The following is a 12913-nucleotide window of genomic DNA, read 5'->3' as shown; positions in this document are numbered from 1 at the left end:
GAGAAAGGGGGAACAGATTACAAGGATCTACATATAACCTCCTCCCTGGGGAATGGACAGCGGAGAAGTGGGTGAAGGGAGACATTGGACGGTGTAAGATATGACAAAATAATAATAATTTATAAATTTTCAAGGGTTCATGGGGGAGGGGGGAGGAGGGGTAAAAATCAGGAGCTAATGCCAGGGGCTCAAATGGAGAGGAAATGTTTTGAGAATGATGAGGGTAATGAAAGTACAAATGTGCTTTAGGGGGGAGGAGGGGTAGGGCGAGCAAGTGACTCAACAGAACGTTTTTCTTGGTGTCAAATAAGTCTGAGGTGGGGAAATCAGTTAATAGCAGCCATCTGTGATGGACTGATCACAAAGCCATGTCTTTCTAATCCTCCTCGCAAACCAAAAGTGGGGGAATCCCCAGAGCCCAGAAGTACACATGAATAGAAAGCGCCCCACAAGTAACAAAAACACCGTCAAAGGTCAGAAGAAACTCAGGGGGCTGTTGGAAATCCGCCCCCCGCTCCTTGCCTTTCTGTGGCTTCAGTGGCAGTTGGTGAGGTGGGGAGCAAAGACGCCCAAACAAACTTCACGCCAGAGCGACTCTGCCACAGAAAAGGTGCGGGGACTGCTGACCGCTGGCACGGTTTCTTTCTCATCCGTGTGAACCTGAGTCCTCTCACAATTAGCCTTGTTCTGGTCCAGTCCCGGGCTGGCGGGACCCTTTTCTGGTCCGGGGCTGACTAAGTACAGAACTGCACCCGGTTGGCAAATGTCCCCTTCGAAAGCACGGTGAGCGCGCAGGGCCGCAGCTCGCCCAGGGTGCGTGTTATTTCCTGCCGTGGGCCCACCATTGACAGGATGCTGCTGAGGCCAGGCTGACAGTGGAAACAGCACCCCAGCCGGTTGTTTGTGGTCCCCGTACAACTGTCAGCCCCGCGGAGGCTCTGAACCAACACGTGTTAACCTCAGCCCCGGCAGAGCCGGGGACCGGTCTGCTGGCGTGGGGGACCAGAGCTTTCCACACCTACGTCAATGGCCCCGGGTTTGCACCGCATCCCCTGGCCTGTGCACCCAAGAGAAGTAGGCCAAGAAGAAGGGGCGCCGAAGGGCAGCCTTATCCGGTCCCAAGGCGTTTCCCTGAGCTTGTGGAACAGGCGATGGCGGGCCAGGGTGGAGGCGAGACTGCCAGCCTCGTTTGATGGAGTAGGTTTTTGCAAAGCAGAATGCCTCCCTCCTTCCCTCCAGCTGCATGGCCTCATTCTCAGCCTACATCTTCTTCTTCGGGGGCGCCCCGACGAGTCAAGCTGTCAGAATTTTCCCAGGGGGAGATCTGCCCAGATTTCTTTCCACAGAGTAGGGAATAAGAGACCTAAGTTTTCCAAGATGGAAAATAATTGGATAATCCACAAAAGTGACCAGCCTCGTTCGCACCCCCACCCCACCCGCCGCCCTTTCTTCCTCAGCCTCTGCCGCGTGAATCTGTGCAGGATGGATTTCTTCGGGTCAGAGGAGACGGGAAGCAAGGATCATGGTGGGATTTTTAGTGCAACACTAATACCACAACCAAGTGAAACGTGTAGATGGTTTGCGTAGCAGCCTGACACATTTGCAGTCCTAATGGGCTCGTGCTCGCCTTTTCTTTGGCGCCCTCACCCCTTTTCAGCTACAGAGGGGTTAGGGACAGTTCTCCAAATTGCCCAGCAGGTTATTAATAAGGTCAGAAATAAAACTCAGGCGCTTGACTCTCACACCAGCATTTTCTTAGGGTCAAATAGACTTTTGGTCCTTTTACTACAGATATTTGGAAACCGCCCCCCCCCCACACACACACCCCACAGCACTTTAGGCTCTCCCAGAACACAATTGCAGTGGCTCCTTTAAGATGGAAACAGCAGGCTGGAGTAGCAATACCATATCAGTTCTGTATTCTATAACTGACACTGGATATTCTGTGGCTGACGCTCGCACAAAAAGAAAAAAAAAATTTTTTTCATGATGGAATACTTCATAATTTCCCAGAGCTGGGCAAAGTGAGAGTACTGAATAGCAAAACCAGACTTGTTCCTGCGACTCTCAGTCTCCATAGTGGTTGGTCTGACTTTTCTTCCCAACAAATATTAGCTATCTCTTTTCAAAGCTGGAAGTGACCAGGAATGGAGACTGGGGAGCTGGCTGTGGGGGAGGCGTGGGCCTAGGAGTGTGGCCTTCTGGACATGCTTTAGGGGGAATTCATCCTCTTCCCAGAACACCCTTCCGACTTTTCTCATGCTTTCCCCTTGCCCCGTCCCCCCTCCTGCCCTCCTCTCTCCTGGTTCCCTCTCACCCTGCTCCTCGCACAGCAGATGGGTTGGGGCACTCGCGGTCATGGTTCGGAAGCAAGAGACCAAGTCAGGGGGGAGAATAGCAAAACCCACTCCGGGGCCTTTCTCTCAAGCGTTGGTGATGAAAGGAATCAATGAACCTTAACCATTTCTCACAGGAAAGTTCTGGCCTCTGTCTCCCCCAGAGCAAGGCATTCAGCAACCCTTTACAGAGGCAGGATTACAACTTGGAATTTCTGATGTATCCAATGCCTCTGTTGGGCTGGAAAGATGCAGGCGTTGTCCTAGCTGGCCCTCTCTCGATCGATCGATCAATCGATAGATAGATAGACAGACAGACATAGATGCCAAAAGTAACATTTTATAAACTGTGCCTTAAGAAGACAGATAATGTGAAATACAAGAAGAAACCTAGATATGAAATTAGCTGCGCCGTGAAGAATCCATGGCAGGCAGAGCAGGGCCGTTTTGAGAGATTTAGTGCCAGGAATATTTTGAGTGCGGTGATGACCAACATTCCCACTTCTCTGGCCAGTTGGTTGGTCCAACTGACTGTTGTGTTGTTCACTGCAGAAGCTGGAAGTAGCAGGACAACCACTGCACTCACCCTACAGGCCCGATTAAAGTGATTTTGAAACTCCTCGGAGGCTCTGTGTTGGATTGTGGCGGCTTTCTGGCAGGGAGTGGGCGACAGGAAGAAGTGGGTGTTTTCATGGGTAGAAATGCCCCGTGCGATGCTTGAGGTTGCATCATGATCCCTTAGCCCAGCCCACCCCTTTAACTCTGCCGCAACCAGCACATCCTTGGAGAGCTCCTGGGGCTCCGGAAATGACAGACCACATGCATCCAGGGCCACACTGAGAACCACCAGAGACGGACAGGATTTGGCTGGAATTGTCTTACATGCCTGAGACTTTTGCGGATGTTCTCGCCCTCTGCCTTCTGCCCGGTGTTGCCGGAGGAAGGAGAGAGCGTGGGCCCCGAAGCTTGTGTATCCTTCTTCTTTTCTATGAGCTCAGGCAGGTGACTCAAGTTCATGCTGTGGAAAGTGAAAATTATAAAAATTTGCCTCTCCTTTGTCCCCCAGGCATCGAGAAAGTGGAACGGTGGCATTTGCCAAATTCTTAGTTTCTTAGAAAAATAAGACTTGTAAATAATCTAGTATTGTTTTGTTGGCCAAGCATATCCTTTCTACTAACCAAATAGGACTGATCCCCATTCTATCTTATCCTCGCCCTGACTGATCATATGCTCCCTCTTCCTTGTCATCTCCCAAGTGTAAAGTAAAAGGAATTTCTTCCACCAAAGGCAGTGCCTTCAGTCTTGGCAGGTCTCTGGCCAATTTCTCCAGGGCTGCTCCACTCTCTCTCGTCTACTGTATTCCAGTGCTCCTCGTGGGCTCTAAGTGGCCACTCAAGGAATCCCCAGCAAAGATAATTCTAATATCTTAATGTGGATCAGACTAGGCACATGTAAACAAGCTCACTGCTACGAGTCAATGCCAACTGATAGCGACCCTATAGAATGGGGTAAAACTGCCCTTGTGGGTTTCCAAGAGTCTCTTTACTGGTGTAGAAGCCTCATCTTTTTTTCCCCGCAGAACAGCTAGTGGTTTTGAACTGCAAATCTTGCAGTTAGCAGCCCAACGTGGGACCACTACACCACCAGGGCTCCTGTAAAGATTTATAGTGACTCCATAAGGCAGAACACATTCTGGGCCAAGAGCAGCAAGCTCATGTAGGGTTCGGGGATAGTTCTAGATGTATCCTAGTCATAGTATAGCTGAAAACAGATAGGTCAACTGAGGGCAGGTGTTCAGAATTGGACACACAAACTGAGAGAGTCAGTCTCAATTGGTCAGTTAACTAATTCCTTGACCACTAGGGCTGATGGGTCTTCTGACCAGGTCATTCATTGCCTACCCTCTTGTCTCAAGGTATTTGCTATCTTAAGCTACCATTTGGATATTTAGAGGACTTGAGTCTTATATTTGTGTGTGCACACACGTGTGTGTGTTGGTTTTCATTCCCAGGAGCCTCTGACTTCTGATCAAAACCCCATAGATTATCTAGCTAGCTTCCTTACTTGTTCATCTGCCATCTAACTAGTACTTGTCCCTCCATCTCTTTTCTCTAGCTGGTAAAGTCAGTCAGTCCTATTCACTGTGAAAACAGGATCTATTGGATTGTTTATAAATCTGTACCCTAGCTTTACTTCTTTTTAAAGACAGCTTAATTATGCCTTTACACTGGAGCATAGGTGTTGAACAATTGCCCAAACCCAAGAAGATAGACTGGGAAAATCTAGAGAAGCTTGATATTACAGAGGGAAAATTAGAATCCAAAAGCATGGTGTTTGAATAGAGAAATTTCCTCCTATTTTGCCTTGGAAGGAAATCATTAAAGATAAGGGATGAGAATAAAGGGCGCGCGCGTGTGTGTGTGTGTGTGTGTGTGCGCGCGCGCAGATATAACACACCATATAAACAAGTGGGAAATCTTGGGAGTAAATGGTCTCATGGTATATAAAATTGAGTACAAGACAATAGTTACTTTATACAATTTATAGGTCTTCCTATTTCCCCTAGTAGGTGGATGGTATGCTTCATCCTGAAAGTCAACTTCTAGTTGGATTCCCCAGTCGTTGGGCCATTTAAAAAAATATATTCAGGAGTCTCACTTAAGTCTCTGTGTTTGTTGATGATGGTAGTTGGGGGTGGTGGTGGTGAAACAGGTGTTGTATATGTTAAACTAGTCTTACTTTTAAATAAATGACAAGAATAGCAGATGAGCCATCAACTAAACTTTTATTAGAGTTCAACATATAAACAAATATTTGTTCTTTGTCAGCAGTGGGCTATATAAAAATGGACTCAGACATGGGATTTTCTATCTAAACAAGCAAGGTGTGAATCAGCAAAGGAGAACTAATGAGGGCTAACATTTATTAAACCTTTACCATAGGTCAAAGGGAGGAATCCTGATGCTGCTGTCAGGTTAGCATTGGACTGCTAATCCCAAGGTTGGCATTTCCAATCGGCCAACCACTCAAGGGAGAAAGATGAAAAGACTGTCTGTTCCTATAAAGATTTACAAAGGCTCAGAAACAAGCCCCCTATCCCCAGAGAGTCACTGTGAGCCTGAATTGACTTCATGGCATTTGTTGGAGCCCGAGTGGCACAGTAGTTAAACACTTGGTTGGTGATGTGAACCCTTCCCAGTGTGTCTGCTGGTAAAAATCTCATGATGGGTTTCTGTAAGGATGGCAATCAAATAAGCTCTATTTCGTCACATGGGGTCACTAGGAATGGAAATCAACCCCATGGTACCCAACACCCATCACCATAGGTCAGGTACTCTGTGCTAAGGACATCCATCAGCTTTATCCAGTTTAATCCTCCCAACTCGGTGAGTGAGGTCCTGTTTTTACATCCAGAGATGTTATGATCAGCTAACCCTCCTGGTTTGGTTCGGCCTGTACCCTTCTCATAATTGGACTTGGAGACTGGTGTGTCAGCGAAAACGGTTAGGAATGTGTTCTCCCGCCAGTGGAGAGTGGAATGTTTGCTTCTGCTCCTGCCCTCAGAAAAGTGGAAAAGAGTGGGGGTATTTTCTGAGGTCTATCTGTAGTTGGGTTTTAGGCTGTGTATTGTTTCAATATTTCTATATAATAAGTCCATGATCTCAAGACTGGTAAATAGCAATAAGTCTGAGAAAGAGTAGCCCGAGTATTTTGTTAAATACCATATAAATTTCTAGGGACGTCACACAGCATGGTGACATAGTTTTCATGGTAGATAGTTAGTAAATATTCCCTTTTCTGATCACTGTTCAACATTGTTGGGGTATTACTCATAGTAACCAAGCCATCTTGTTACAGAATCTCATAAAAATTAGAGTTTACATGTTGATATAGTTCATAAAACTAACAATTATTTTGAACCTTGGTGAGGAAAGCACACAATATTTTTAGAGCAACCCATATCTTTTGATTTTTCTTTAAATACAAAAGAGTTTCATGGAAAAGTCCCATTATCCTTTAATTCCATATTTCCACAAACTTTTTGAAGCCGTCTCACAATTACTACCTATTTTTACCTGAGATTTTTACAGACTCCTTGCAATTGAATAAAATTTAATTAATTAAATAAGACTAAAGCAACAGTAGAAATGATCAGGCATCAAAGTATATCCGGATGCACAAAATTGTGCTCTAGGGTACTATTCTTACAACTGCTCGGTGTGTGTAGCATGTACAGATTTATTAACTCACATATTCTCATTTTGACGGAGCTGATAACAGCAGCAACAACTACAGTTAATTGAATATTTACTCTGGTCCAGACAGTATAGTAAGTACCTGATAGTTATTATCACATTTAATTCTCATAACAGTTCTATGAGGTAATTATTATTTTACCTAAGCACAAAAGACGTTCAGAGGCTTACGTGACTTTTCTAAATACACAGAGTTAAAATTTGAGCCCAAATTTTGAGAATTGAAGTCCAATGCTTCTACCTACCCTCTATCATAAAGAGACAAGTGAATGCAGTTCCTCATTATACGTCTTAGGCTTATGGCTTCTCTCCATGATGGGAAGACTCAAGCCTTAGAGTATAAGTATATAAGTACATACTCCTGAATATGAATCTTTGTTTCTAAAGAGAGCAGACTATTTGGCCATTTGCAGTCATCTTAATTAAAATCTTATAATATGTAATTCTTACCAGTCCAGATGAAAACCATGATACAAAAAGAGTGTGAGGGAATAAGATTAGCAAACACCCAGTGGAACACAATACCTGAGCATCACTGACGAGTAGCTGGAGACGTACAAGCCCTTTGGACGCACCAAACCAAACACTCACTGCCATTGAGTCTATGCCACCAGGGTTCCCTTGACACAAAAGATCTTGGGGAAAAAATAGTCTTTGTCAATAGTCCTGACCTTGCCATCCCACTCTCCTCTCTGCTCTCAGTTAAGGTGCCAGTGGTACAGGATTTAGAATGTGCCTCACTGGTCCATCCATGAGACAGTGACAGAGGTGTGGCAAACGGGCTGTGCAGAAAGGACTGGAAACAATTTCCATTGCTGTTCAAATCAAGATAGTAGCAAACCATTGACCAAGACTGCCGGTCAGGGAATTCCAGTGAATTGTGCACTACATGCCCAGGGACTCTGAGAGACCGGGAGGCTAATGGTTTCTCTCTCTAATGAGAAGACTCGAGTCTTGGAATCATGTTAATCACATTGCAATTTTCCAGGAGAGAATCAGTATTTTATTCTTCCTTTCAGCACCTAAAACAATAAGGATTAATCGTGACTAAGGATCTTTTAAGCAAAAGAGTAATTTCTTGGCTGCCAAACTATTGAGTGGCAGTGGGTCATGTGAATTATGTAATTTTAGGGTCCTTATCAGGAACTTAAATACTATGATCTTTATTTTAGACAGGTAGGAAAATGTCAATATTTTGTTTTAAATAAAGTGAGGCTTGCAAATTCATTTGTTAGAGTTCAACTAATTTAAAAAGAAGCACATTACACTGTGTGAGAGGCATGTAGGTCCCATTTTACAAAACTGGAAAGAAAACTCAGACTATTGAGTTAACAAGTGTTGGTGGGAGCCACCGCCCCTCACTCATTGATGGAGTCGGTTGCCACTCATAGGGACCTTTATGCAGAGTCGAGCTGCTCCACAGTTTCCAAGGCTGTAACTCTTTCTGGAAACAGCCAACATCTTTCTCTGGAAGAGTTGCTGCTGGGTTTGAACCGCTGACCTTGCAGTTAGCAGCCCAAAGCTGAACTCACGAGTCATTACTTCTTTTCAGAACTAGCAATATCTTAGTCTGTAGACATACATTTTAAAAGTTAGCATCTGATAAGGTGTGTATGTATGTATTTTAAATCTCTAGTTAGCTTTTAAAAAAATGTTTATGGTTCACGGGAACTTGAATGTTGGTGCAGTTTCCAAGCCGACATACCTTTTTCTTATGACAACTAATATGACAACACCTCGCAGACACAATTTCCTCAGCCTTTTAAAAGCATTGATTAGCATTTTCCACTCAGGTGGGGAGGAAAAATTAGTCTACCTCTACAGTTTTCTGTGTCTTTTGTTTTGTTTTCTGTGTGTCTTAAATGACAGACAGGCCTTGCCAGACATTGTGGGCTGAAGATAAAGTTGCTGAAAGTCAGAGCCAGGGGTTTCCTCCCTGTGTACTTATCAGCCTTGTCTTAAACCACAGTCTGCCTCTTGATAGCGCTCATCATTAATTTAGTCTTCTCTCTCTTTCTGCTCCCCCCCCCCCACCTTCTCCCTGTCTGTTCACAGGTTATCTTGACGAATCAAATTACAACCCATCTGAGCAGAGCCCTCCCTTCGCAGGCCGACCTGGTGTCTCCAGCTGATGATGTGTCCCTGTCTGAAGGTAAGAGATCTGTCCTGGAGCGGCTGAAACTTGACGCGGACACACAGCCCACTGCCTCTCTGCCTCCTGTCGGGAACTAGGAGACTTGCCTAATAGGTTGTGGCCAGCGAGCCCAGCTGGAGCCGGGTAGCTTCAGTGTGTCCACCTGGTACCTGACTTTGGGTTTGAAACTGGTGCTCAAAGGTTGGCCTTACCCCCTGGCCATGGAACCGTTTGTTGGTTGGGACCTTTGGACTGGCCCAAAAGCATGCACTAGCTATCCTGAGTGGGAAATAGCACCTTCCTGGTCAGCTCTCCAGAAAGATTCAGCAAAGTGTCCACTTTGGTAAATCTAAACAATTGGCTCCACCCCTCACCCTGCCACCCCCACGCTACAAAAGGTCAGGCAGGTTCAGGCTCTGGTTTTTGATGGCACCCGGCCTGACGTAGCTAGGGGAATTACAGCGCTGAGCCAGTGGGTGGTTTCTGGCCTTACTGAAGTTCTCTCTTGACATTTCTCTGAGTCCTTCCAGCTGTCCTCGCTTGTGTTCCGCGGCACGACCCTGGCGGGCGAGGGAGATGTGTGTAACTGCTCAAGCCCCTCTGCGCGTGGGCACTTTCCTGACAGTTGTTTGTGACTGAATTGATGAGACTTGTAGGCCTAGCTAGTGTGGCTCCTGACTGCCTAGGTCAGCGGTTCTCGACCTGTGGGTCGCGACCCCTTTGGGAGTCAAATGACCCTTTCACAGGGGTTGCCCGATTCATAACAGTAGCAAAATTACAGCGATGACGTAGCAACGAAAATAATGTTATGCTTGGGGGGTTACCACAACATGAGGAACTGTCTGAAAAGGTCGAGAAATTAGGAAGGTTGAGAACTACTGGCCTATGTAGTCTTCCTGGGATCTCTCTCGGTTTATAGCTTCAGAAATTCAGCAACAAACTTACCCCTTCTTCTTCTTCCTCTTCTTTTAACCTAGCTCTTATCACAATCCATACATGCATCCATTGTGTCAAGCACATTTGTACATATGTTACCATCATCATTCTCAGTTTCTTTCTACTTCAGCCCTTGGTATCAGCTCATTTTCCCTCCTCCCCCCTCCTTCCCTCACGAACCCTTAATAATCCATACATTATTATTTTCATGTCTTACACTAACTGCTGTCTCCCTTCACCCACTGTTCTGCTGTCTGTCCCCCTGGGAGGGGGTTATATGACGATCATTGTGATCGGTTTCCCCATTCTCCCCTCACCTTCCCTTTACTCTCCTGGTATCGCCGCTCTCGTTATTGGTCCTGAGGGGTTTATCTGTCCTGGATTCCCTGTGTTGACAGCTCTTGTCTGTGGCAACACCCCTGCTTCTTGATGGTGTCTTTCAAGTGAACATGATTTCTTTCTAAACACTTTTAAGATGCTCGGTATCTTTTCCGTACCCACCAATGGATTATCTCTCACTCAAAACCCAACTCAGAGTGACCCAGCAGGTGTGGGTAGAATTGCCCCACAAGGGTATCCAGGACTGTAAATCTCTGAAAGTCACATTGTCCCCCCTTTGGGTTAGCAACCGAACATTTCAACCACTGAGCCATCCGGATTCCTTGAGTGACCCAGGCTGAACGCCTGAATCATCTGGGATTCCTCCCTCCATGTACTGTACTCCTTTCATGATGGAATCTTCCTGATTCATCTTTCCCACTGTATCTCTCCTCTGCCTCTCTGTTTTGGGTCATTTGCATTGTTACCAGCTGACTTGTTAAATGCACAATTGGCTTAGTGTAATAAACCTCACATTTCCCACTGACAGCCTCTCCCGTTTTCAGTCCCCCACTTCCAAAGTGAATTCCCCTAAGCTCGCTTCCTTCTGCTGTGTCACTCTCCTGCTCCAGAATTTTAGATTTGCTTTTTCTGAGAATGGGCTAAAATCAGTAAACCAATCATTGGGGTTTGCTAGCTTGAAATGCTTATGGAAATATTTATACCATGGAAATCAACAAATGCTCAAAATCCGGGGAATTTTGTGGTTGTTCTTTCTGGTGGCCAGCTTACTAAAACCTCACTAGATAAAGCCAGTGCTTCATAACCCTCCGTAGTCTATGCATCCCTTCCTGTCCTCTGAAGCCTTATGTGAAGAACACTCCTAGGTCAAGCGCGTGGCTGATCTGTCCCTGCCACTCCTCCCACCTACCTGCTAGACTCTGCAAAGGCAGGTCAGCCCATCTAGAACAGCAGTTCCCCTTTGCAATGCTTCCCCCCCTTTTTTTTTTTCCTGCCCAAATCCTTCAAGTTCTACTTAAGGAACAGCTTTTTTGTGGAATCTCCTTCTCTGTGTTACTCCCCATTGGTGGCCCATATTCTTCTTCCTCTGTGCCCTCTCCTCCGGCTCAGCTATAGGAAGACGAGTTCTAGAACAAGTTGCTTTTCTTGTTTTCTTCATTAGATTGTCAGATTTTCACACACACACACACACACACACACACACACACACACACACGCGCATATAATGTATTGATTCAGCTTTGAGGAAAATACCAGAAGAGAATATTTGTTTCCTTATCTGATATGTAATTGTACTTGTCTATGTCCTGTTTTTCTGGTTTATCTTAATCAAAGAGAAGAGCAAAACAAATACAAAGAAAATTGCTTTTGGACTCCCACTGTGGCCACTACAAAAAAAATAACTAGGTCGCTGAAAAAGATAAATTAATCAAAGAGGACAAGTAAAACTGAAATGGACTTAGTGGCTTCAGAGACAAAAAAGTCTCAAACAAACAAAAAAATGATAAAGTCATATTCATAAGCAATGGGAGAGTTATTAACTCGTCCTTAGACACTGTTCCTGATGATGAAATCCAAGGAAAAAATGAAACAATTGCCTTTCCTAGATCCTTTGTTTGTAGAGGGGTTATAGAAATATATTTTCTTAAAAGTTGTAATGAAGAATTGAAATGTTCACATTTCTTAGGACATTTAGACTTAGGACAAATATAACTTCCTGCCATTGAGTCAATGCAATCCTCTGTGGGTGTTCTGAAGCTATAATTGTTTATGGGAGTAGAAAACCCAGTCTTTCTCCCACGGAGTTGCTGGTAGGTTTTGAACTACCAACCATGCGCATCGCAGCCCAAAGTGTAACCACTACACCACCAGGGTTCCATATAAGTCCAAACATGTTGCTACTGGGGTTGCTATTTGTATATGTACATGTTTATTCCAACCAAAGCATGTTTAAATGTGTCCATGCGATCAGTGGATGATGGCAGATAAATTCTCTCAGAATTACGATTGTGTTAGTCCCGCTAGGGTGTCTTCGGGAAACATGATTCAAACAAAAGCATTGTTAGCTTCATTAGTCCTGGAACCATAATTGAAACTCTTGAAGAGGGTGCTCTGAAATATAACTGGGACTGTTTCTTCAATTTAACAGAGAGTAAAGACTAATCAAACCAGTGATGTCTGGGAGGATTTGCTGGTGCTTTCAAATTCAAGGCCAAGAGGTTAGCTCAGAAGGTTATCCTGACTGATTTTGGGAATTCCAATGTGGTGATTTTTATATATTTTCTTGGAGGACACAGCACAATCACAGGGTCTTATTATGAAGAAATTTTAAGAATATTGAAAACCGCACTGGTAGAAAAAGGACCATAGAAGTTGGGCCAAGGATTCTGTGATGCTCACCTTCCCGACACAGTCACTAAAGATAAAGCAGGTGCATAAGCAAATGTGAAGAAAGCTGATGGTGCCCAGCTATCCAAAGATGCAGCATATGGGGTTTTAAAGGCTTAAAGATAAACAAGTAGCCATCTAGCTGAGAATCAACAAAGGCCACATGGAAGAAGCACACCAGCCTGTGTGATCATGAGGTGTCAATGGAATCAGGCATCTAAGACCCAGAACAAAATCATATGGGAGGGTGGGTGGGTGGGGAGGAGTGGGCATGGAGTGGAGACCCAAAGCCCATCTGTAGACAATTGGACATCCCCTTACAGAAGGGTCACGAGGAAGGGACTAACCAATCAGGGTGCAGGATAGCACCAATGAAACACACAGCTTTTCTCTAGTTCTTTAATGCTTCCTTCCCCCACTCTCATGATCTCAATTCTACCTTACAAATTGGATTAGAACAGAACATGCACACTGCTACAGATAAGAGCCCCAAAATACAGGGAATCCAGGATAGATAAAACCCC

The 12913-nt window shown here is 45.0% G+C and overlaps 1 protein-coding gene across 1 annotated transcript in view; it reads left to right on the top strand.

Annotated features, from left to right (window-relative positions):
- RAD51B (RAD51 paralog B) overlaps positions 1-12913 on the top strand; it is a 774217-nt gene that overhangs the window by 504107 nt on the left and 257197 nt on the right. Inside the window, exon 9 of the mRNA XM_013003662.3 lies at positions 8648-8744. Coding sequence (XP_012859116.2) covers positions 8648-8744 — 97 coding nt within the window. The remainder of the gene's footprint in view (positions 1-8647; positions 8745-12913) is intronic.

This window comes from Echinops telfairi, unplaced genomic scaffold, assembly GCF_000313985.2.
Source record: "Echinops telfairi isolate 266 unplaced genomic scaffold, ASM31398v2 ScPeMD7_18;HRSCAF=68, whole genome shotgun sequence".
NCBI classification, from domain to species: domain Eukaryota; kingdom Metazoa; phylum Chordata; class Mammalia; order Afrosoricida; family Tenrecidae; genus Echinops; species Echinops telfairi.
This window is presented reverse-complemented; position numbering and strand designations above follow the sequence as displayed.